Source organism: Aphelocoma coerulescens, chromosome 2, assembly GCF_041296385.1.
Source record: "Aphelocoma coerulescens isolate FSJ_1873_10779 chromosome 2, UR_Acoe_1.0, whole genome shotgun sequence".
NCBI classification, from domain to species: domain Eukaryota; kingdom Metazoa; phylum Chordata; class Aves; order Passeriformes; family Corvidae; genus Aphelocoma; species Aphelocoma coerulescens.
In genome coordinates this window covers 1,551,344-1,576,515 of record NC_091015.1, presented here as the reverse complement: position 1 = coordinate 1,576,515, position 25,172 = coordinate 1,551,344, and the positions used below count along the sequence as shown (strand labels likewise).

Here is a 25,172-nt window from a genome sequence, read left to right as displayed (position 1 = left end):
TGTCCAGGGTGGATTTTCCCCTTCCCAACAGCTCCAGTGGTCGGTAGCCGATATTCTCCCTGTGATCCTGGATTTTCCTCACCTCCAACCTTCCAAATTTGAGCCAAAAATCCAAACCTGTCCTCACCTTGCCCTGGCTGCTCACAGCCCTGAGCCAGGGCGCTGCTGAATCCTCCTGATCCTCTAAATCCAAAGGAAAAGCATCCCTGAGGGCCGGATGAAGCCCTCCATCGATCCCATCCCACATGGATAACGAGGAGTGCTGATAAAGCTTTTACAAAACCCAGATAAGCTCCCCTGGCCGCTTCCCCTCTGCCGGGAGCTCATCCCAGCGCTCACATTTTCCATCGGGATAAACGGCAACAGGAAGGAGCCACGTGGGAAAAACAAACAAGGCCTGGAGATAAGGGAAAGTGATAAGGGAGAGACTCCAACGCTCTTCCCTGCTCGTTTCATCCTCTCCGTTTCCTGCCCTCCCACCTGTACGTCAGGGGACAGTGGAGCTGTTATTCATGCCACGAATGGTTTTCCTGAGGTTTTCCAGGTTTTCCGAAGGCACCAGCCCTGAAATTCCCATGTTCTTATCCCGTGCTGGAGGGCCCCAGGTTTGTCCCAGGAGATGCCACGGGAATTTTGAGCCTCAGGAACAGCGCGGTCCCTGATCCAGCTGACAAAGCCACCAAAAAATCCCAAATGTTTGAGGTTTTCCAGGTTTTCCAAAGGCACCAGCCCTGAAAACCTAAATTCCCTGAAAACCTAAATTCCCGTGTTCTTATCCCGTGCTGGAGGGTCCCAGGTTTGTCAGGAGATGCCACGGGAATTTTGTCAGGAGATGCCACGAGAATTCCGAACATCAGGACCAGCGTGGTCCCTGATCCAGCCGGCAAAGCCACCCAAAAATCAGCTGGAAAAGCTGATCCAAGCCCCAAAAAAACCCCAAAAGTTTCAAGTCATCCCTGCTCCCTCATTTCCGGTACCCCTCAGGGAATCTCATCATGAAATCCTGGAATTGGAAGGGACCCATCGGGACCACCGAAGTCCAAGTCCTGGCCCTGAGCTTGCGTTTTCCCCCCCTCTTCCTATGGAGTGGACTCCAGGAGTCTCAGGGATGGCCTGGAATTTCCAGGGAGGTGACCCCAGCACTTCCACCGCTCCAGGAATGTTCCATCCAGATTCCAAGGAGGAGCCGTGAGGGGAACTGGCTCCTCCACCATCCAGTCTCCCTCTTTCTTTGAAATTCCCGGCTTTTGGGATCACAAAACCCAGTAAGGGCAACATTGGCACCTCCGGGCAGCTCCGGAAAAGAGGGAGTTTGGAATTCTGACACGGCTGGAAGTGGAGCCGTGTATCCGGAGGTGCCAGGGACGAAGCCTGAAATGGATCCCGCACATCAACACGGAACAAACGCACGGAATCCACCACGAGCACCGACAGAAACGAAACCATTTCGGAGCTGCTCCGCTTCCCAAGGAAATCTTTCCCCTGAGGACAAAGCTCATGGAATTCCTAAAAAGACTTCCTGGTTTATAAAACGGGGATTCCTGGAGATTTTGTGGGGATTGTTTTTTTCCTGTGGGGCAATGAAAGCGTTACAAGCCAAATATCCCGTATTTCACCTGGGCTGGCTGAGGGGATGAGTTGGATTCTGGGAATTCTCTTCCCGTTTTCGGGGGGAAAAAAAAAAAAAAAAAAGGGTATTTTCATGGGAATATTTTCATTTCGCTGTTCCTTAAAGGAATTCATGGAATGGTTGGGTCGGAAGGGACCTCAAGGATCATCCCATTCCAAGGGCAGGGACACCTCCCACTGCCCCAGGGTGCTCCGAGTCCCGTCCGACCCGGCCTTGGGATCACAGGTGGGATGTTCCTGCTGGGATCCATCCCACAGAACTCCAGCTTCAAATCCCACAGGGATTCTCCCAGGGCTGGAGCCAGGCTGGGAGAGCTGGGAATGTTCACCTGGAGAAGGGAATGTGCCTTGGAAACACCTTTTTGATGGGATCAGAATTCCTGCTTGGATTTGGGGAGCTGACGGAGCTTCACGTGGAGTTTCCATGGCTCGGTTCTCCAGTCAAATTCCATCCTGGCACGGGAGGCAGAGTTGAAGCATCTAAAAACACGGAGCTGCTGGAGCAACTCCAGAGGAAGCCACGGAGTTATCCCAGGGCTGGGAGAGCTGGGAATGTTCACCTGGAGAAGGGAAAATTCCAGGGAGAGCTCCGAGCCCCTTGCAGGGCCTAAAGGGGCTCCAGGAGAGCTGCAGAGGGACTGGGGACAAGGCATGGAGGGACAGGACACAGGGAATGGCTTCCCAGTGCCAGAGGGCAGGGATGGATGGGAGATTGGGAATTGGGAATTGCTGGCTGGGAGGGTGGGGAGGGGCTGGGCTGGAATTGCCAGAGCAGCTGTGGCTGCCCCTGGATCCCTGGCAGTGCCCAAGGCCAGGCTGGAGCAGCCTGGGATAGAGTGAAGTGTCCCTGCCCATGGGATGATCCTTAAGGTCCCTTCCCACCCAATCCATCCGGGAATTCTGTTATCCCACAAACAGCGGTGCCTGTACAGCTCCTTGCACGGGAGAACATCTGAATCCCAAATCCACGCTCCCATTCCCGCCGATCCAGCCGTACCCATCCACAACTCCCACCCGCCTTCCTTTTTTGATTTTTCTCCTTGTTTAATATTTTTTTCAGGAATTTTGCCCAAGGGACTTCCTCCTAAGTTCCAACAGGATTTGGGGTTGTTTTTTTTTTTTCCATGATTTCCATGGATTTTAAAAAGAAAAAAATCCCCAACCACGGAGAGAGGGAGGGAAAACCTCCCCCCGTTCTCCAGCCGTGGTTATGAGCTCAGGTTCTTCCCACTTTTTTTTCTTTTTATGGAAAAGTGGAAAAAGCTGTGTTCCAGGAGCTTTCCCCTTTTTCTCCATCCCTGCATTCCCACCCCATTCCCTACCAGTTCTCCCAAAAAAAACCCATCCCGCGGGCATTTGCTGCAAGGAACACAATCCCTTCCTCCGGACGGGGCCCAACTGCCCCAATCCCAACCCGGAATGGGATTTTTCTCACTCCGGGAATTTGCTGTGCCTGGATCTGGCAATTCCAAAAATCCATAAATGTGTGGAAAAACCGGCAGCCCTCCGGATACGGGGCAGAGGTCGGCAGCGGGATCGGGGAGTTTCGCTCTCCGGGATACGACAGTCGCGCCTGCCAGGATGTTTCCTTTCCTTTTGGGATGCGTTTTCCAAGCTGGACTCACCTCAGGGAGCGGGGAAGGCTCTGGAGAGGATTGGGGATAAGGAAGGAATCCTGAATCCAGGAATCTCCAGGATGGAATCTCCCATCCTTTGATGATCCACGGAGAAGGCCAGGTTGTTCCAGAGGGCAGCTCCCCCTCTGGAGGCTCTGGAAGTTTTGGGTCCCGTTTCCACATTTGCCACCCAGGACATGGAATTCCCCTTTGGAACCCCTTGAATCCAGCAGCACTTGGGAATTTTGGGATTCCCCTGTGGAATTTCTACCCTTGGCGGAACAGGGGGTCTCACGCTGGTGTGGGATTCCACGGAGCTTGGGATCTACAGGCAACAAAAGGAGTCGGGAATACGGCACAAGGAATCCCAGAATCCCAGAATGGGCTGGATTGGAAGGGACCTGAAAGCTCATCCAGGGCCACCTTCCAGCAGGGAATTTTTTCCATGTTTTTAATCCAAAATAAACCCAAGCCCACAGGATCCAGGGAATGCCATTCCACAGGAAGGCAGGGATGGATTCTTCCCGTTAATTCCCGGCCAAGTGACGACAGGAGAGATACTCACAATTCCAAGACGTTTAATAAGAAGGAATTACAGGTGGAAAAATCCTTCTGGCACATGGAATTCAGCCAATGTACAGCTCCAGGATGGGTTTTCCAAGGAATGTTCCAAGGTTTTTTTGGGATATGTTGGACTCAACACAACCCACAAAAGATGGAGTCGGTGCTAAAACCCCCACAACAATAAAAAATATGGCACAAAGAACACGCCAAACCACCCTCAAATCCCAAATATTTCCTTCTGGGAATCCTGCTCTGGACTCATCCAGATCCCAGATCCCATCCCGGCCTCAACAAACACGGATTTGGTGCAAAATCCACTTAGAAATCCATGGGAAAATGAGGTGCAGGCAGTTTCTTTTCCTCTCCCGGTAAAGCAGCAGCGATTTGGGGGCGGGAAACAACGGGAGAAGCTCGGAGAGGATTTCATTCCCGAGGAAGAATCGATGGATATGGAATTCTCACCGGATTATCCAGTAAAGTGCATGCCAGGAAAAACTTGGGAGTAAATTTCCCTCCGATCCGAACTAAAATCGAGGAATACGAACGCAGGGAGAGCCAGAGCTCGCCAACAACACCCTCGGCGCGGTGTCCTCTGCATCCCAAAACGAGGCCGGATTCCTCGGAAAAGGGGAAGAATTCCCAATGGAAGCGAGGGTTTGAAGCTCCCCGGATTATAAACATTGCACCGGAAGTGTCGGATTTGGGAAAAAAACCCGAAAGGATTGAAATGGGAATTCCAAACAAATTCAAAAATGGCATTTTCCGAGAGCTCCTCGGAGCGAAAATAGCTGGGAAAACGTAGGGATTGATGAAACGGGAGCTTCCATGGATGATCCGGAATTTTTGGATATTTATGGATAGTTAAAGAGGGGGAATCTCTGCTCGCAAGGGAGCCAAGGGGAAATGTAAGAGTTGAAATGAAAATATTCCCTTTTTTTTCCAGGAATTCCAGGAAAAGCCTTGAAATGTTTCATCAGTGCTGAGTGCAAATAAATTTAAAAAAAAAACAAAAAAAAAACAAAACAGGAAAAATGGGATGTCCTGGGAAAAATGGGATGTCCCGGGAACAATGGGATGTCCCGGGAGCATCCAATAATTCCAGCTCTGAGCACAGAGCCTTCCCGACTCCAATAAAATTCCAGGAAATTAAAAGCAGGATTGGAAGCTGTTAAAACTCAGGGAATCCGAGGTTTTGTTATCGTTCATCCCAGCGTGGAATTCCCAAAAAAAAAAGGCTCCAAGGATTTGCAGTCGGACAGGAGGCCTTTAGTTCAGCTGGGCAGGATTTTAGGGAAAGAGCTGGAGAAGGGAATTCACGGGCTGGAATCGGCTCGGATGCACAGGAAAATCCCAAAAAGCAGCGAAATAAGAAAGGCCAGGAATGAATAAATTAATAAATAAATTAATAAATAAATTAATTAGTTAATTAGTTAATTAAAATTAAGTCAGGTTTTGGCACGTCCCTTCGTGTTGAGAGGATTTTGGAGTGGAGAATCCATGAGTTTTGTTTCATGTTGATTGGAAATTTGGACCTTTTTATCCAAAAAAAGCTTCCAAATGTGATCCACGATCCAAATGTGATCCAGGACCCAACCGTGATCCAGGACCCAAATGTCCAAGGTCCAACCATCATCCAAGATCCAAACTTCATCCAAGGTCCAAACCCCATCCAAGATCCAAACCCCATCCAAGATCCAAACCCCATCCAAGATCCAAATGTGATCCAGGATCCAAACGTTCAACATCATCCAAGGTCCAACCTCATCCAAGATCCAAACCCCATCCAAGATCCAAACCCCATCCAAGATCCCAACATCCAAGATCCAAACATGATCCAAGACCCAGCCATCACCCAACATTCAACCCTCATCCAAGATCCAACCATCCAAGATCCAAACCTCATCCAAGATCCCAACATCCGTGATCCAACCATCGTCCAAGACCCAACCATCACCCAAGATCCAAGCATTATCCAAGATCCAAATATGATCCAGGATCCAAACGCCCAAGATCCAAATTTCATCCAAGATCCAACCATCATCCAACATCCAAACGTCCAAGATCCAACCATCACCCAAGGTACAACCTCATCCAACATCCAACCATCATCCAACATCCAAACACCCAAGATCCGGCCATCATCCAAGGTCCAACCATCCAAGATCCAAACCTCATCCAAGGTCCAAACCCCATCCAAGGTTCAAACCTCATCCAAGGTTCAAACCTCATCCAAGATCCAAATGTGATCCAGGATCCAACCATCATCCAAGATCCAAACATTCAAGATCCAAACCTCATCCAAGATCCAAACCCCATCCAAGATCCAAATGTGATCCAGGATCCAAACACTCAAGATCCAGGCATCATCCAACATCCAAACATCCAAGGTCCAACCATCATCCAAGGTCCAACCTCATCCAAGGTCCAACCATCATCCAAGGCCCAACCATCATCCAAGGCCCAACCATCATCCAAGGCCCAACCATCATCCAAGGTCCAACCATCATCCAAGGTCCAAACCTCATCCAAGTCCAGGAACCGCTTCAAACCCCTCAGGAACTCGACGCCAGCAGCGCCATTTTGCAAACATCGTCCCAAACACCTCCCAAAGCGTCTCTGGAAAAACCAATCCCGAAAATCCCGGCTCCCCCGTCCTCCCGCTCTTCCCCGCGCTCCCGTTCCCGCCGGATGTTACGTCAGCTTCCTCATCCTGCGGTTCTGCCGGTCGATGTTGAGCGTGGCGCGATCCACGGAGCTGCTGATGGAATCCAGGGCCTCATCCTGCCGCTCCAGCTCCGCTTCCGTCTCCAGGGCCAGGCCCTTGAGCTTCTTCAGGATCTGCCGGAAGGAAACACGGAGAGCTCGCAGCGAGGGGTTGGGAGCAAAGGGATAATTCACGGCTTTAAATCCCGGAATCCCTGGAATGGTTTGGGTGGGAAGGGACCTTAAGGATCATCCCATTCCCACCTCCCACTGTCCCAGGTGGATCCAAGTCCATCCAGCCTGGGCTGGGACACTGCCAGGGATCCAGGGGCAGCCACAGCTGCTCTGGCAATTCCAGCCCAGCCCCTCCCCACCCTCCCAGCCAGCAATTCCCAATTCCCAATCTCCCATCCATCCCTGCCCCCTGGCACTGGGAAGCCATTCCCTGTGTCCTGTCCCTCCATGCCTTGTCCCCAGTCCCTCTCCAGCTCTCCTGGAGCCCCTTTAGGCCCTGCCAGGGGCTCGGAGCTCTCCCTGGAATTTTCCCTTCTCCAGGTGAACATTCCCAGCTCTCCCAGCCCTGGGATAACTCCGTGGCTTCCTCTGGAGTTGCTCCAGCAGCTCCGTGTTTTTAGATGCTTCAACTCTGCCTCCCGTGCCAGGATGGAATTTGGCTGGAGAACCAAGCCATGGAAACTCCACGTGAAGCTCCGTCAGCTCCCCAAATCCAAGCAGGAATTCTGATCCCATCAAAAAGGTGTTTCCAAGGCACATTCCCTGCTCTGCTCAATCCCACATGGATTTATGTCCCGGGATTATCAGTTGGGAAATCTGCTTTATCCCGCTGCCTCTGCCATGGATTCAGCTCCAGTAAAGGCAGCTGATATTCCCAACGAATCCCGCAATTCCGCTAAGTTTGGGAAAAATCATCTCCCATCCCAACATGGAGCATCCAGCAGGAAAAACGAGATGCCGGAAGTGTCGTCAGGCAGGAAAATCCTCCCTGAGATCCATCCCGTTATCCCTGTAATAACCTCAAATATTCCAATCCCAATCCCTTCCTAAACTCCAGTCCTCAGCAGGGATTGAAATTCCATTGAAAACATGAGGAATTCTGTCCACATCCTCTCCTGCTGCACCTGGAATCCCGGGAGACCGGAGGGATTTGAAATCACCACACCACCACTTCCTATGGGATACTTTTCCCATGATTCCTGCTTGGATTTGGAGAAAATCCCGATTTTTACTGCCTTTGTCAAGTGCCACGGACACACCATCGGTTTGGTCAGGAAACAATTCCATTCCAGCAGCTCCAAGGCTGAATTCCCACTTTTTTTTTGGAGCCATTAATTGCAGTTACACACAGAGCGTGAACGGTGAGGAGCTGAATTCTGCCCCCAAACTGGGAGGGGCAAAATTCCAGAACACAACTCCCAGGCCTGCTTTTCCATCTTTCAGGGAAGATCCAGTGGCTGCTCCATGCTCCAGGCCACGGAATGAGGCCATTCCATGAGGAAATTTGGCATTTTAGCGCTTGGAATGAGCAGCTTGTCAGCAAAACCAAGTTTGGGTTGTGATTTCCTCAGATGAAGGAAAAGAAAGGGTCAAAAACCACTCCAGAGCCTCTGGAATTCCCTCCAGAATTCCCTCTGGAATTCTCCAGCCAATATTGTCACATCCCTCCCGCTCCTGTTGCCATTCTCCGTCAAAATCCCAGGAAAAGCCTGAGCTGGACACCACAGGAACTTTGTGGGATTCTTCCTCCATTCCCAAATTCCAGCCCCTACTGCCACAAAATCTGGGATTTGAACACAAACATCCCCTCTGGAATTCCCTCTGGAATTCTCCAGCCAATATTGTCACATCCCTCCCGCTCCTGCTGCCACTCTCCCTCAAAATCCCAGGAAAAGCCTGAGTTGGACACCGCAGGAACTTTGTGGGATTCTTCCTCCATTCCCAGATTCCAGCCCCCGCTGCCACAAAATCTGGGATTTGAACACAAATATCCCCTCTGGAATTCCCTTCCTCAGGCGTCCAAATCCCGCTCCGGGATTCCAGCTCTGAGGGAAGGAATTTTGTCTCTTCCAAGGATTCCGGTTATTCCTGCAATCAGTTCGGAGCAAAGAGCGAAAACCCCAACTTTGTTCCTCACAAATTCCTCTTTTCCAGCTTTTCCAGCTCTCCCGGATTTGGATCAGGAGGGGGATGGCAGCAGAATCTTTGGGGGCTTTTTGTTGGAAAACCAAGGTTTGAACTAAAGATGCCAATCCTCAGGAGAGGGAATTTCTCAGGAAAACACTGGAATTTTGCTCGTAATGACCTCGATTAATTAATTAATTAATTAAGTGTGAAGCACAATTATCTCTGTCCTCAGTGTGGGTTATCCCTCTTTTCCCTAAATTCCTTAAAAATGGGATTGATCACCATCCTGCTCATTCCCGAGGTGGAATTCCCAGATCTGCACCTCAGTGCTTCCAGAGGTTCAAAAGCTCAAAAGGTTTTTAGGGATTTTACCCTTGAATTCCATCAAAATTCCAGTGAAATTCCATTTAAATCCTATTTAAATCTCACTGGAATCCCACTGAAATCCCACTGGAATTCCTTGAAATTCCTTGGAACTCCATTGAAATCCCACTGGAATCCCATTGGAATCTCACTGAAATCCCACTGAAATTCCATCAAAATCCCACTCAAATCCCACTGGAATTCCATCAAAATCCCACTGAAACCCCATTAAAATCCCATTGGAATTGCATTGAAATCGCACCGAAATTCCAGTGGAATGCCATTGGAATTCCTTGAAATCCCATCAAAATCTCACTCAAATCCCAGTGGAATCCCACTGAAATTCCTTAAAATCTCATTAAAATCCCACTGGAATCCCATTGGAATTCCCTGGAATTCCATCAAAATCCCACTGGAATTCCTTGAAATCCCATTGAAATCCCATCAAAATTCCTTGAAATCCCATTCAAACCCCACTGGAATCCCATTGAAATCCCATCAAAATTCCAGTGAAATTCCACTGGAATCCCACTGTAATTCCCTGAAGTTCCATCGAAATCCCACTCAAATCCCATCGGAATCCCACTAAAATCCCAATGAAATCCCATTGAAATCCTATCAAAATCCCACTGAATTCCCATTAAAATCCCATTAAAATCTCACCGAAATCCCACTGGAATCCCACTGGAATTCCATCAAAATCCCACTGAAATCCCACTGAAATCCCATCGAAATCCCAGTGGAATGCCATTGGAATTCCTTGAAATCCCATCGAAATCCCACTCAAATCCCACTGGAAACCCACTGGAATCCCACTGGAATTTCTTAAAATCCCATTAAAATCCCACTGGAATTCCCTGAAATTCCATCAAAATCCAACTGAAATCCCACTGGAATCCCACTGGAATCCCACAAAATAGAGGAATTTTTCCCTTGAAGTTCTGGGAGAGCAATTCCCCCCAAAGCCGTTCAAGGAAAGCCCCCAGCCGGGATCCCTTGGGATATGGATTTGGTTTTCCCAGGGGAAGTTCCTTCCATGGATCCCACACCGATTTCTTCCATCAAAAATCCCCTCTGGAAAACATTTTTGGGGAATTCTTCGGGAATACAACAGCAAAATGCACAGAAAGCCCAAACGGATGGAATTGTTCCAATTGGGATTTTCCTTAGGTCACATTCCAAAGGATCCAAGGAGGTCGAGAAGTCCCTGATTCCTCCAAAAAATTCCCCACCAAATTCCAACCATTCCAGGGAGGGGGTGGAAGAGGAACATTCCAAACGTTCCCACGGCAACGGATTCGCGGGGAATATTTCGGGAAGGCGCCGATAAAACGAATGGAATGAAGGCACTCCTATCCCGAAATTCCTGCCGGATTTTACCTGTCGGAGCTCCTTGGCTTCTTCCCGGGAAACCTCCTGGTGCTGCTGCAGCTGCTCCGTGTCCATCCCTTCCCGGTTTCCCGCCGGAACTCCGGGATTCAGCGCCGCTCCCACAATCCCGCCGGCTGCAAGAGAAATTCCACGCTCGGAACGCTTTTCCCTGCTTGGATAATGAGGAAAAATTCCCACCTGGAAGCCAAGGGAGGGCTCGGATCATCTGGAAAAGCTGGGGCTGCTCCTGGATGGATCCCAAGGAAAGCTTGGAGCAAGGTGGGATTGTGGAAGGGATTCCATCCGTGCCTATGGAATGGGATGAGCAGATCCTTAAGGTTCCTGCCGAGCCAATCCCTCCTGGGATTCCGGGATTCTGGGATTCTGGGATTCTGGGATTCCCAGCAGCAGTGCTGGGATCAAAGTGGTTGAGCTGTGAGGAATTTGGGAGTTGGAGATTCCCTGTTTTCCCATGGACTGGGGCTTTTCCAGGAATATCCAAGGGGTGTTTCCCATCATTCCCAAGGGGCGGCATCTTCCCGTGCCTGCTTTTCCCCCCTTTGGAAAACAAGGAGAACAGGGAATGAATTCCTTGTTTTCCGCTTTGATGGACGCCGATTTCCAGGGATGATCCCATAACTGGGTAATTCCAGGGATTTGGAGTTTCCAGGGATTATTGAGAGGGGATTTAGGCTTTGGTGCTTCCGGTTCAGCTTTTCCCAGGGAAGGAATGCTCGGGATAGATGGGATTTTGGGAAGGAATTCCCAGCTAGGATTCTGGGATTCTGGGATTCCGGGATTCCCAGCAGCAGTGCTGGGATCAAAGTGGTTGAGCTGTGAGGAATTTGGGAGTTGGGGATCCCCTGTTTTCCCATGGAATGGGGCTTTTCCAGGAATATCCAAGGAGTGTTTCCCATCATTCCTCTCCCAGAAGCGCCCGAGCTGCCAGGAGAGGATTTCTTGGTAAAGGAAACCTTGGGAAAAATGGGATCATTTGGGATGTGGGAATGATGGGAGCAAAGGAGAAGCAGCAACACATTCCCAACCCAAAATCCAGGGTTATCCCGGAATTTAGGATGGGATGGATCTTAAGGATGATCCCATTCCCACCCCATTCCACGGGCACGGACACTTCCCGCTATCCCAGGGTGATCCAACCTTTCCTTGGACACCTCCCAGGGATCCAGGGACAGCCCCAGCTTCTCTGGGAATTCCAGCCAATTTTTCCCAAAGTTTCCTTTACCAAGAAATCCTCTCCTGGCAGCTCGGGCACTTCCAGGAGAGGAATGATGGGAAACACCCCTTGGATATTCCTAGAAAAGCCCCATTCCATGGGAAAACAGGGAATCCCCAACTCCCAAACTCCTCACAGCTCAACCACTTTGATCCCAGCACTGCTGCTGGGAATCCCAGAATCCTGGAATCCTAGCTGGGAATTCCTTCCCAAAATCCCGTCTATCCCGAGCATTCCTTCCCCAGGAAAAGCTGAACCGGAAGCACCAAAGCCTAAATCCCCTCTCAGTAATCCCTGGAAACTCCAAATCCCTGGAATTATCCAATTACGGGATCATCCCTGGAAATCAAAGCGGAAAACAAGGAATTCATTCCCTGTTCTCCCTGTTTTCCAAAGGGGGGAAAAGCAGGCACAGGAAGATGCTGCCCCTCGGGAATTCACCTCCTGGTTTCCCTCCGGAAAAGCGGGAACGACAGAATTCCCTCCGGGAACCAAGAGCCGCCTGCTCGTCATTCCCTGAAAATCCAGGAATCCCGCTGAAGGCAGGAACTCCTGGGACAAGGAATAAAAAGCGGGAATGCCAAAGGGCCAGCGCAAGGAAGGGATGAGCGCGGAGAGCCGGCATTCCCAGGGAATTTGTAGGGAGAGAATCGGCCGGAAATCGGGAATATCCGAAAGCTTTTGGGTTCATCGGTGTCCCATCCATCAAAAGGCACCGCATGGGGGTTTTATTTCCTGGGAAAACAATTCCAGGGAAATCAAAATATTCCAGAAATTCGGAATGGGGATGAGCAGGGAAAATTCCACCTCAGAAGGGATAAAAATGTGGGAATTGCAGGATGGAGCTGGAGGAGCAGGACAGCGCTGCCCAGAATTCTCCCGTTGCCGCTGGAATCCGAGATTTTAATCCCGGTTTTTGAATCCTGGGAAGCAGGATTTCTTTTTTTGGGATAAGACTTGATGGAAGCTGTTCCAAAGCACCTGCTGCACCCTGGGAATTTCAACATTTATCCCAAAAAAAAACCCACTCAGAAAAGGCGGGAAGCAGCGACAAAGACTTCCAGGAATTCAGGTGTATCCAGGAATTCCTTTTCCATGTGGAATTCCAGCCAAATTCTTGGGAATAATTCCTGGGCTTTTTTCCGGGAATTTAACTCCCATCAATTTTCACAGAAACTTGAGGGTGATAACAAAGGATCCAGGTGGGATCTGGAGAGGTTTGAGGGAAAATCCATCCTTTCCCGAGGCATTTCCAGGGATATTTCTCCCAGAAATCCCCGGATCAGTTCCCGATTGGAAAACAGGGAGACGGGAACACAAAACTCCAGGTTTTGGGGTTTTTTCCCCCGCCCCGCTTTGAGGAAAATGGGAAAATGAGGAAAAAAATGGGGAAAAGTCGGTTTTCCATGGAAAAATCCCCCGAAATTCCCACGCGGTCGGCGAGCGCCACCTTGTGACGGAACGGGAGCGGCGACAAATCCAAGGAAAACACAAAACCTCGGGATTCGCTTCCCAAGCTTTTCCAAGGTCAACAGGGAAAACGCGGGAGGGGGAAGGAGAGCAGGAAAAGCTCTGGAGATTCCCAAAGTTTCCCGGAATTCCCACAGGAAGCGCGTTCCAATCTCCGGGAATCCCAGGAGTTGTCGCGCTGGAATTCCAGCGGCCTAAAAGGAATTCCTTCCAAAAACCCCAAGCGGCTTTTCCAAGCTGGAATTCTCCCCAGTAATGGGATATTCCCGTTCCCGCCGGAATTCCGGGCAGAGGAATCAAGGAATTTGTTGGTTGATCCCGGTTTTTTCCACTTTGTTTTGGCACCGGATCCATCCTGGATCGGATCCTCGGGCGTCAGAAATGTGGGAAAAGAGAGGATTTGGGGATGGCGGGAGGAAGGAATTCCAAAGGGTCGGAAATTCCCAAAATGGATTAAAAAAGGTCCAACTGAATCCTGGAATTTTATAGGGATCAACAGCGGGGATCCACATTCCAAAGGCTTCTTGCAAGGATTCCCAAAGTTCCGGAATTCCGACACCTGGAATTCTGTGCTATCAAAATCCTGGGGGTGTTTTGGGATGGGAAAATCGGGGTTGTCCCAAGGGATCGTGAAAAATTCCCGGGATATCGGGGAGGAATGCTCGGTATTTCAGGGAATTACAGGGTTAACGGGAATAGGGGAATGTGGGATTTGGGATATGGGGGATATGGGGGATATGGGGGATACCGGGGATACCGGGGATATGGGGGATATTGGGATATTGGGGATATTGGGGATATTGGGGATATTGGGGATACGGGGGATACGGGGGATACGGGGTTATCGGGGACACTGGGGATATTAGGATATGGGGATATGGGGATATGGAACACTGACTGTTGAACATTGGGTATTGGATATGGGGTATTGAACACGTGATATCGGATATGGGATATTGACTATCAGATACTGGATATCGACTATCGGATATGGGATATTGACTATCAATTCCTGGATAATAAATATCGGATACTGACTATTGGGTATGGGATACTGGATATGGGATATTAAATATCGGATATTGAACACTGGCTATTGAATTATTAAATATTGGATATGGGATACTGGATATGGGATATTGGATATTGAACACTGGATATTAGATTATTAAATATCGGATATTGAACACTGGATATTGGATTATTAGCCACTGGATATTGGATATTGAACATTGGCTATTGGATGAGTAAATATTGGATACTGAGTATTGGATATTGGATACAGGATATTGGATATCAGATATTAAATATTAGATATTGAACACTGGATATTGGATTATTAGCTATTGGATAACTGAATATCAGATATTGAACATCAGCTATTGGATACAGGATATTGGATATGGGCTATTGAACACTGGATATTGGATTATTAAATATTGGCTATTGAATATTGGATACGGGATATTGGACATTAATTACTGGATATTAAATACTGGATAGTAGATATGGAATATTAAGTATTGGATTTGGGATATTGGAGATTGAAGGCTGGATATCGGATATTAAATATTGGATATGGGATACTGAACATTGGATACTGGATAATAATTATTTGATACTGGCTATTAAATATTGGATATTAAATACAGGATATGGGATATGGAATAGGAGATATTGGATATCAGATATTAAATATTGGATACTGGATATTGGATACTGGATATTTATTGGGTATCAGGATATTAAATATTGCATACTCAACATTGGATATTGGATATTTACTATTGGATACTGGATATCAGATATTGGATATTAAACATTGGATACTGACTATTGGATACCAGATATCAGATATTGGAGATCAGATATTAAATATCGGATATTGACTATTGAATACCGGATATCAGATATTGGATATCAGATATTAAATACTGGATATTGAATATTGGATATCAGCTATTGGATATTACATACTGGATATTGACTATTGGATACTGGATAGCAGATATTGGATATTAAATATTGGATATTGGATACTGGATATCAGATATTGGATATCAGATATTAAATACTGGATATTGACTATTGGATATCAGATATTAAATATTGGATATCGGACATTAAATACTGGATATTGACTATTGGATACTGGATATCAGATATTGGATATCAGATATTGACTATTGGATACTGGATATTGACTATTGGATACTGGATATCAGATATTGGATATTAAATATTGGATATTGACTATTGGGTATCAGACATTGGATATTGACTATTGGGTATTACAGATTAAATATTGGCTATTGACTATTGGATACCAGATATCAGATACTGGATATCAGATATTAAATATTGGATATTGCCTATTGGATACTGGATATCAGATATTGGATATCAAATATTAAATATTGGATATTGACTATTGGATACTGGATATCAGATATTGAATATTGGATATCAGATATTGACTATTGGATACTGGATATTGACTATTGGATACTGGATATCAGATATTGGATATTAAATATTGGATATTGACTATTGGGTATCAGACATTGGATATTGACTATTGGATATTACATATTAAATATTGGATATTGACTATTGGATACTGGATATCAGATATTGGATATCAAATATTAAATATTGGATATTGCCTATTGGATACTGGATATCAGATATTGGATATCAAATATTAAATATTGGATATTGACTATTGGATACTGGATATCAGATATTGAATATTGGATATCAGATATTGACTATTGGATACTGGATATTGACTATTGGATACTGGATATTGACTATTGGATATTAAATATTGGATATTGACTATTGGGTATCAGACATTGGATACTGACTATCGGATATTACATATTAAATATTGGATATTGACTATTGGATACTGGATATCAGATATTGGATATCAGGTATTAAATACTGGATATTGACTACTGGGTATCAGATATTAAATACTGTATACTGGATATCAGCTATTGAATATTGGATATTGGATATTGGCTATTGAACACTGGATATTGAACACCGGACACTGGGTAATCCCTTCCAGCTGGGAACTGCCACCAGGAAAAGCAGGAGCGCCAAAGGCTCTGAAGCCACCTGGGGGTTGGTTATTCCCGGGATTTCTCCTCACCGTGGACTCTCTGTAGGGACAGCACGGAGATCGTTTGCCCTGGAAACATCCCTCACGAAACACCTGGAAACCTCTGGAGCCCGGAATTCCCTACCACCCACCTGCCTGCCAGATGGACGTTCCCAAATCCGCCTGCGGAGACTTCCTGGCTCCGGCAAATCCGAGGGCATCCTCCAAGAACTGCATCTTCCTGCTGAAGTGCATCTCCAGGACGGGAATCACCTCCGGCATGCGGGCGGACAGGAGCCGGAAGGAATTGTCGGGCTTCCCGATAAATCTCTGCCGGACGCTGATCTCGTAGGGAGTGTGCACCCGGATATCATCCACATCCCGGGATTCGAAGCGGTGCAGGAGCTGGGAATTGCAGTCCCTGATCTCCAGGCCCGAAGGGAGGAGCGTGAGTTTTCCAGGTTTGGCGTTGGAATCTGTCCGGTGGGTGATAATCACAGGAATTCGCAGCAGGATTCCTTCCTGGGTTTTGGGATCGGGAGCTGCAGGGGTTTCCTTCGCCTTCCATTCCAGCGGCGCTTTCCAGAGTTTGCTGCTGAAGGGCCACCAGGAAGGAGATTCCAGCTCTGTCAGCAGCCTGGAAGAGGGAAAGGGAAGGTGAGGAGAGGGAAAAGCACTGGGAAGCTCCGGATGCTCCAGCAGCTCCAAGAAAACCCCCGCAGATTCCTTCATCCCAAATCCCGTTGTTATTCCCTCCTCAAACCCATCCCCAGCTTCCCAGGATCCATCCGGTCCAAAACCTCACAATCCAGCGGAAAAGCTCCCAGAATCCCGGCTGGGATGTCAGCAATTGGAAGCAGATTGATCCAGGCCCATTCCCGCTGCAGGCTTTGCTCCCCGGGAATCCGGAATTCCAGCAGGAATTCCAAAGAGCTTCCCACACCTCAGGCCTGGCTTCCTTCCAATCCAAACAATCCCAGCCTTGGAATGGGAAATTCCACCCCTGGAGAGGCTTCTCTCCATACTTCCAGAGGTTTCCTGGACTCAGGGCTTGGAATGTTCCTGGAATATCTCCCTCATTGCTGCAGTTCCCTCACTGAGGCCTGCTTGCATCCCACAATTAATTTGGGAATGCTGATGACATCACTGGGATTTGATTGCTCACCAGCCCATGACCTTCTCCGAGGTTTTGCTGTTTCATGGGATCCCACACGGATTAATCCCAAACCACAAGCTCCAGGGATTCCCACGTGTCTGTTCCTCAGCTCCCGCTGCCTTTCCCTCAATATTCCCACTCCTGCCCACCCACCTCCACTTCCAAAGCCTTTTCCTGCTCCTTTTCTTTCCCCCCTCCCACCCTCAGCCTGATGCCAACTTTTCCTTTGCTCCCACACCCAAATTCCCAGAAAAAACTCAAAATTCCAGGTAGAGGCTCCAAAATCCAGCAGGGATTTCCCAGAAGTATCCAGAGTCCAACTCCCCAGCAGTGCTGGTGCAGCTCCCTAAGGAAAACACTCCCTATTCCCAGGGGCTTTTCCCAAGGAAGGATCATGAGCACAGATCCCTGGATTTAAGCCTCACCGGAAAAAAAACAGGAATGAGAGGGAAGGGGATGGTTTGGGATGGATTCTCCAGGTGCTGTGCTGCTGCTCGGAGCATCCCTCTCCAGGGATAACCTGGAATCATGGAATGGGTTGGGATGGAAGGATCTGAAGGATCATCCCATTCCATGAACAGGGATCTCCTGCTATCCCATGTTTTGGACACTTCCAGGGATCCAGGGGCGGCCACAGCTTCTCTGGGAATTCCAGCCCAGCCGGGAATTCCTCCCCAAGATCCCATCCATCCCTACTCCCCGTCAGTTCAAAGCCATTCCCTGTTTTCCTGGCACTCCAGGCCTTTGCCCAAATCCCTCTCCCTTTCCAGAGAAAGCAAAAAGATGGAAAACTTCCCCCTTTTTCCCTGGATTCTGGAAATCTTTCTCCTCTGCTGCTCTGGAGCAAAGGGAAAACTTTCCATGAGCAGCACATGGAATGGGATCCGTGTGGGAGTGTCCAGTTCTGCTCGGGATGAGAGTTCAGGGCATCGATCCCTGATTTCGGGAGCACTCGGGAGAAACGGAACCGCTTCCGGTGGGGGAGAAATCGGGAAAATGAGGAAAAGTTTTGTGCTGCAGAATTTCCTTCTCAATTAATGGATCGGGAGGGAATTTAGGGATCATCCCATTCCATGGGCCGGGGGGAAATTCCATATCCTGGGGTGCTCCAAGCCCCAGTGTCCAACCTGGCCTTGGGCACTGCCAGGGATCCAGGGGCAGCCACAGCTGCTCTGGCAATTCCAGCCCAGCCCCTCCCCACCCTCCCAGCCAGCAATTCCCAAGATCCCACCCCAATCTCCCATTTTCCAGTGGGAAGCCATTCCCTGGGTTCTGTTCCTCCAGCCCTTATCCCAAATCCCTCTCCAGCTCTCCTGGAACCCCTGGAAGAATCTCTGAGCTCTCCCTAGATCCTTCCCTTCTCCCAGCTGAACATTCCCAACTCCCTCATCCTTTCCTCCCAGCTCCATCCCTCCAATCCAAAATCCACGCTTTCACTTCCTAAAGACCTCTGGGGATCTCCCTCGGAAATTCCAGGCCCACCAAAGCATTCCCAGCTCCGGGAACATTCCCATTCCAAACCTGTCAGCCACATCCATGTCCCCCTCGATCTTATGGAGTCCCCTCATGATGTTGTCGAACTGTTCCCCTTGGGAATGCAGCATCTTGGCCGTGTCCTCCAAGCGTTTCTGGGATCCCTCCAACATTCCCGTTAATTCCTTGCCCTTGCTGGATTCCAACGCCGCTCCCGCTCCGGCTTCCGGGCCGGAGAACAGCTGCTCCCTCCAGAAATGCTCCAGGATGTTGAAGACCACATTCCTGTTGGGATGCAGGGAGCTGAACCAGTGCTTGGTGCCCTTCTCCAGGATGGTCAGGGAGCTGAAGATTAAATGGGAAGATTCCTTCTTGATCTCGCTGATCCCGGAAAGGTGGGAATCCACCAGGAGCTCTCCCGTTTTGTCGGCCGTGAATTTGATGGAGACGGGAGTCAGGGAGAGCTTCCCAGCAATCCATTGTTTGGTGGTGTCCAGGTAGTAGGAGCAAGGCCAGGAATGGATCCGGATGTCCTCGTTCATGGGCTCGCTCTTCCCGGCCTCAGCTCCCAGGGAAACGCTCTCGAATCCAGCGGGAGAGGCTGAAATCCAAGGAAAAAAGCAGGAATTCTTCATAAAGACATGATAATTAACGCCAGCCATGCTTGGCTCTCGGCTCTTTTCAGCTCCATATCCAAGGGAACAGGATTTGGGATTTTGGCCCTCAGGGAGGAAATTTTTCCCTCAGGGTTTTTTCCCTTCCAAGTTTTCACCAAGGAAAAAATTCTAAAGGAAAATACAACTGTGGATGTTCCCAACAATAAAGTTCCTTAAAAAATCAAGGATTTATATTTAATAATTACAATAATCTCTTCCTGAGCCTTATCCCAAGTTCCTTACCTGGATTTGTATCCATGCAATTCTCAGGGAACAATTTTTCCCCTCAGGGAGTAAATTTTTCCCTCAGGGTTTTTCCCTTCCAACTTTTCACCAAGGAAAAAAATCTGAAGGAAAATACACCTGAGGCTGTTCCCAAATTGAAAATTCCTTAAAAAAATCAAGGATTTATATTTAATAATTAAAATAATCTCTTCCTGAGCCTTATCCCAAGCTCCTTACCTGGATTTGTATCCATGGAATTCACAGGGAGCATTTTTTTCCCTCAGGGAACAATTTTTCCCCTCAGGGTTTTTTCCCCTTCCAACTTTTCATCAAGGAAAAAATTCTCAAGGAAAATACAACTGTGGATGTTCCCAAATTGAAAATTCCTTAAATAATCAAGGATTTATATAAATAATAAATCAAAATAAGCTCCTTACCTGGATTTGTATCCATGGAATTTACAGAGAACAATTTTTTCCCCTCAGTGTTTTTTCCCCAACTTTTCACCAAGGAGAAAAATCCAAAGGAAAATACAACCGAGGCTCTTCCCAAAATGAAAATTCCTTCCAAAAATCCAGGATTTCTATTTAATAAGAAATACAACCAAGCCCTGGCAGGGCAGGGCAGGAAGAGCTGTCACTTCCCTGGATTTTTATACCTGGATCTGCCTCAGCTCTCGTGATTCCTGACTCACCTGAGAGCTCCGACCTTTACTCAGCTCTTTCTGTGCCTGAGGGCAAATTTTCCAAGGAAAAATCCAGCTGGGAATTAAATCCAGCCATTTTCCCCCAATATATTGATAGTTTTGTCAGCAACAGAGCTGAGAACTCTTTTATTCTCTCTCAGAGAAGAGATTTTAATTTCAAATTAAAACATAAAAGGAGTTTTCCCAAACATAAAAGGGAGTTTTCCCTTTAAGCAAAGGAAAAGTTGGAATTATTGGAAAAGCAGTGGTCAGAAGTATCCTGGATTTCTGGGCTAGAATCACGGAATGGAAGGGATCTCAAGGATCACCCCATGGGCAGGGACACCTTCCACCATCCCAGGCTGCTCTAAGCCCCATCCCTTCTTTTCAACAATTCCAGGGATTTTCCATCCACAGATTCTCCGGAATATTTATGGAACAAACCATTCCAGCATTCCAAAAAAAAAAAAACCCCAAACAAACCCCAACAGACACAAATCAGTCCTTCACTAATCCATGGCAAATCAGCATTGGCAGAAGAATCAAACAAAAACCCCAAACTGCTCCCGATTCCTTGCAAATACAGCCAGGAATAGGCTCAGAAAGTTGGGAATGTCCCAGTCCTTCAAGCAGGAGACACCTGAGTGATTCCACAAGAAATTCCTTCCATTTTTTTCCCCCAAAATGTTCCCTCACAATTTGTTCCCACACCACTCTTTCCTTAAGGGGACTCCCCCATTATCCACACTCCTTTTCTGAGTAAATAATCGGACTTTTGGCCCCATCTGCCCCCAAAATCCCGAAATTCCACCCACAGCAACACCTGGATTAGTAACAGGGAGATGTGGATTTTCCATCCGGCAGCGTCACGGGGATTTCGCAGGAATTCTTCACCTGGAACATCATCCAGTGGCTGCTTCCATAAAAAGGAGCTGATTCACCTTCACTGACATCACCCAATTAACTGGGAGCGTCACTAATTAGTTAATGAAGGAGGAGGAGCTGCCACCATCCCTGGGGGATGTTCCCATCAAAACTGAACTCCCAGGTTTTTCCCATCCCAGAAGATGGTCCAAGGAATGGCCCTTGGGAATGATGTCCAGAGCGTGCTGGAGTTTCAGAGCCGAGGATTCCATAGGGTGGTTTATTCCCATAAATAACTTTGGGAAATGCTGAGCCTCAAGCTCCTGGGAGCTGCTGAGCCTCAATAAAGGAGTTTAGAAATCCCACAAAGCCGCTCTCCCTCTTTTTTAATTCACACTCCATTCCAGGAGATTCCTAAATTCACGGTTTCCCAAGACAAAAAGTACTCAGGAGTGACCTCATTCCTTCCTTATCCAACATCATTCCCAAGCCTCACTTCAGTTTCCTCACCCCAAGCTGGAATTCCTGCCTCCCTGGAAGGATTTCCATCCCTTTCTCTCTCCCTTTTTCCCGTTAGTTTTCCTCCTCCTCACCCCAGTCACAACACCACAGAATTCCAACGGTTTGGGATGGAAGGGTCCTTAAGGATCATCCCATCCCAGGGGCAGGGATCTCCCACTATCCCAGGGTGATCCAACCTGGCCTTGGGCACTGCCAGGGATCCAGGGGCAGCCACAGCTGCTCTGGCAATTCCAGCCCAGCCCCTCCCCGCCCTCCCAGCCAGGAATTCCTTCCCAAGATCCCATTGAAATCTCCCCTTTTCCAATGAGAAGCCATTCCCTGGGTCCTGTCCCTCCATCCCTTATCCCAAGCCCCTCTCCCTTTCCTTGGGGACTCCCTTCAGGTGCCGTTAGGATCTTTCCCTAATCCCACAAAATCCCCCATTTTTTCCCAATCCCACCTGGGAAAGCCACAGGACAATCACCCAAACCCCCCTCGTCTCCTTCACTGCCAGGCCAGGCTCCTCCAGAACCTTCACCTCTCCCCACAGAATTCCAGAACCACTGAGCTTGGAAAAGCCCTCCAGGATCACCGAGTCCAACCCGTGCCCGATGCCCACCTTGTCCCCAGCCCAGAGCACCAAGTGCCACCTCCAGGAATTCCTGGGACACCTCCAGGCACTCCAAACCCCCCTGAGCACTTCCCAAGGCCTGATCCTCCTTTCCATGGGGAAATTCCTGCTGATTTCCAACCTGAGCCTCCCCTGGTCATTCCCTGTTCTCCTGTCCCTGTTCCCTGGGAACAGAGCCCGACCCCCCCGGCTGCCCCCTCCTGTCAGGGACTTGTGCAGAGCCACAAGGTCCCCCCTGAGCCTCCTTTGCTCCAGCCTGAGCATTCCCAGCTCCCTCAGGAATTCTCCAGCCCCTTCCCAGCTCCGTTCCCTTCCCCCCATGTCCACACTCCCACACAACTCGGTGTTATCCATGAATTTATTGACAATTCCCCCCATCGTTGATAAGGCATTAAACACGGCTGGCCTCAATCCAGAGCCTCGGGAACACCGCCCCTTTCCCTGCCTATCCATAAATTTCCTCTCCAAATCCCTGCTCCGCTTCGGAGCCCAACCCGGGCCCGCTTCGAGCCCACCCAGGCCCCAATCCGGAGCCCAACCCAGCCCCGCTCGCAGTCCCCGGTTCGGAGCCCCCCTCAGCCCCGGTTCGAGCTCCAGCTCCCGGCCCGCAGCCCACCCCGGCCCCCGCTTCGAAGCCTTCCCATTCCCGGGTCGAAATCCTGCGAAGGCCCGCCCCGGCTCCGGCCCGGAGCCCACGCCGCTCCCCGGCTCGGAACCTCCCCCGCCCTCGGTCCGAGACCCCCCCGAGCCCCGCTCGGAGCCCCCCCAGCCCCCGGTTCGAGCCCAGCCCAGGCCCCGACACGAACCCCTCCCGCCGGCCCCCGGTCGGACCCGGCAGACCCCGGTTCGAAACCCGCCCGGTCCCGGTTCGAGACCACGCCGGCCATGGGTCAGAGCCCCCCATTCCCGGCCCGGAGCCCCCCCAGGCCCAAATTTGTGACCCCCCCCAGCCCCATTTCCAACCCCCAAGCTCCACCTCGAGCCCCTCCCGCCCCATTTCGAGCCCCCCCGGTCCGGTCCGAGCCCCCCCCGGCCCCGCACGCACCTCCCTTAGAGCGGCACCGGCCCCGCTCCGCGCCTGCGCCCGCCGCGCGCTCCCATTGGCCGAGCCCCGCGCCGCTGCGCGCTCCTATTGGCTGAGCCCCGCGCCGCTGCGCTCCGCTTTTCACCTCCCCCCCGGCCCCCGCCCGCCCGACGCAGAGGTTCCGGCGGCGCCCGCCATAACCCTCACCGTCGCCGCCATTCGCGCCGAGGGGCTGCCCCGTGGGGGCCGGCGGTGAGTGTGGGTCCCTCGGGATCTTCCCGGTTCCTGCGAGCACCGGGGGTGCGGGTGGAACGGGAGCGCGATGCAGGGATGGGGTGTGCGACGCCCTGTGGTGTCCGGGTCCTCCCCTCCACACCTGGGAGGTCCGTGAGGGGAATCCCGTCATGGAGGTCTCCTAATGCGGTGTTTCCTTGGCGCTCTGTGAGGGGGGAATTCCCTCATGGAGGTCTCCTAATGCGGGTGTTTCCTTGGCGCTCTGTGAGGGGGGAATTCCCTCATGGAGGTCTCCTAATGCGGGTGTTTCCTTGGCGCTCTGTGAGGGGGGAATTCCCTCATGGATGTCCCTTAATCCCACTGCGGTGCCCATGTGTTCCCTTGGAGCTCTTTGAGGGAGGAATTCCCTCATGGAAATCCCTTAATCCGGGTATTCTGTTGGAGCTCTGGGAGGGAGGAATTCCCTCATGGAAGTCGCCCCTTAATCCGGGTGTTTCCTTGGAGCTCTTTGAGGGCGAAATTCCTTCATGGAGGTCTCTTAATCCGGCGATTTCCTTGGAGCTCTGTGAGGGCAGAATTCCCTCATGGAAATCCCTTAATCCGCCTGTTTCCTTGGCGCTCTGTGAGGGGGGAATTCCCTCATGGAAATCCTTTAATCCCACTGCCATATCCCACTGTTCCCTTAGAGCTCTGGGAGGGAGGAATTCCCTCATGGAAATCCCTTAATCCGGGTGTTCTGTTGGAGCTCTTTGAGAGGGGAATTCCCTCATGGAAATCCCTTAATCCGGGTGTTCTCTCGGAGCTCTGGGAGAGGGGAATTCCCTCATGGATGTCCCTGAATCCCACTGCGCTGTTCCCTGGAGCTCTGAGAGAGGAATTCCTTCAAAGCGGCCCCTTAATCCCACTGCGGATATTCCCTTGGAGCTGTGTTAAGGGGGGGAATTCCCTCATGGAGATCCCTAAATCCCCTTTTTCCCTCGGGGTCTCCCAAATCCCATCCCTGCAGCCTGTTTCGTTTCTTTCCCTCCCTCTCCCTCTGGGCTCAGCCTTCCCCTTCCCTCTTTTTTTTTCTCTTTTCCCAGTTTATTTGGCCTATTTTTATCCCGCTACTGCTCCAGCTCCATGGAAAAAGCTCTGCTGAAGGTGGGAGGTGCCAGACCTTGGAAAAAAGGGATGATCCCACAACAGTCCCCAGCACTTCCCCAAATATTTTGGGGATTTCTTCCCCTCTATTCCCCCCCAATTAATTAATTCCATGGGAATATCCCACTAAAATTTCCCATTCCTGCTTTTTTAGGATGCACCCAGCCCTGGCAAGGAGGTGACGAGGGAAAAGCATCCATAGGATGATTTCCCAGCTCTCCCAGCTCTAGAAACCATGGAAAATCCCAAATATCCCACCCCGCTGGGATGCTCCTGCAGCACTCCTCCTTTTACCTCCCTTTTCCTGTGACTTTTCACAGCTGTAGAGCCTCAAATCCCAAATTTTTTTTTTTTTTTTTTTTTTTGCCTTTTATGA

The 25,172-nt window shown here is 49.6% G+C and overlaps 1 protein-coding gene across 3 annotated transcripts; it reads right to left on the bottom strand.

Moving 5' to 3' along the window:
• Positions 1-3,806: 3,806 nt before the first annotated feature.
• Positions 3,807-24,956, bottom strand: SNAP47 (synaptosome associated protein 47). Of its 3 annotated transcripts, none has more exons than XM_069006209.1 (5): positions 23,627-24,956; positions 18,882-19,434; positions 16,357-16,841; positions 10,398-10,522; positions 3,807-6,647 (listed from the first exon to the last, which is right to left on the bottom strand). In XM_069006209.1, the coding sequence occupies exons 1-5, from the start codon at positions 23,823-23,825 to the stop codon at positions 6,501-6,503; spliced, it is 1,509 nt and encodes a 502-aa protein (XP_068862310.1). In that variant the 5' UTR covers positions 23,826-24,956; the 3' UTR covers positions 3,807-6,500. The 3 variants fall into 3 exon arrangements, with proteins under 3 accessions (XP_068862310.1, XP_068862312.1, XP_068862311.1); XM_069006211.1 differs by lacking the exon at positions 23,627-24,956 and adding an exon at positions 23,441-23,515; XM_069006210.1 differs by lacking the exon at positions 23,627-24,956 and adding an exon at positions 19,733-19,754.
• Between the last annotated feature and the right edge of the window lie 216 nt (positions 24,957-25,172).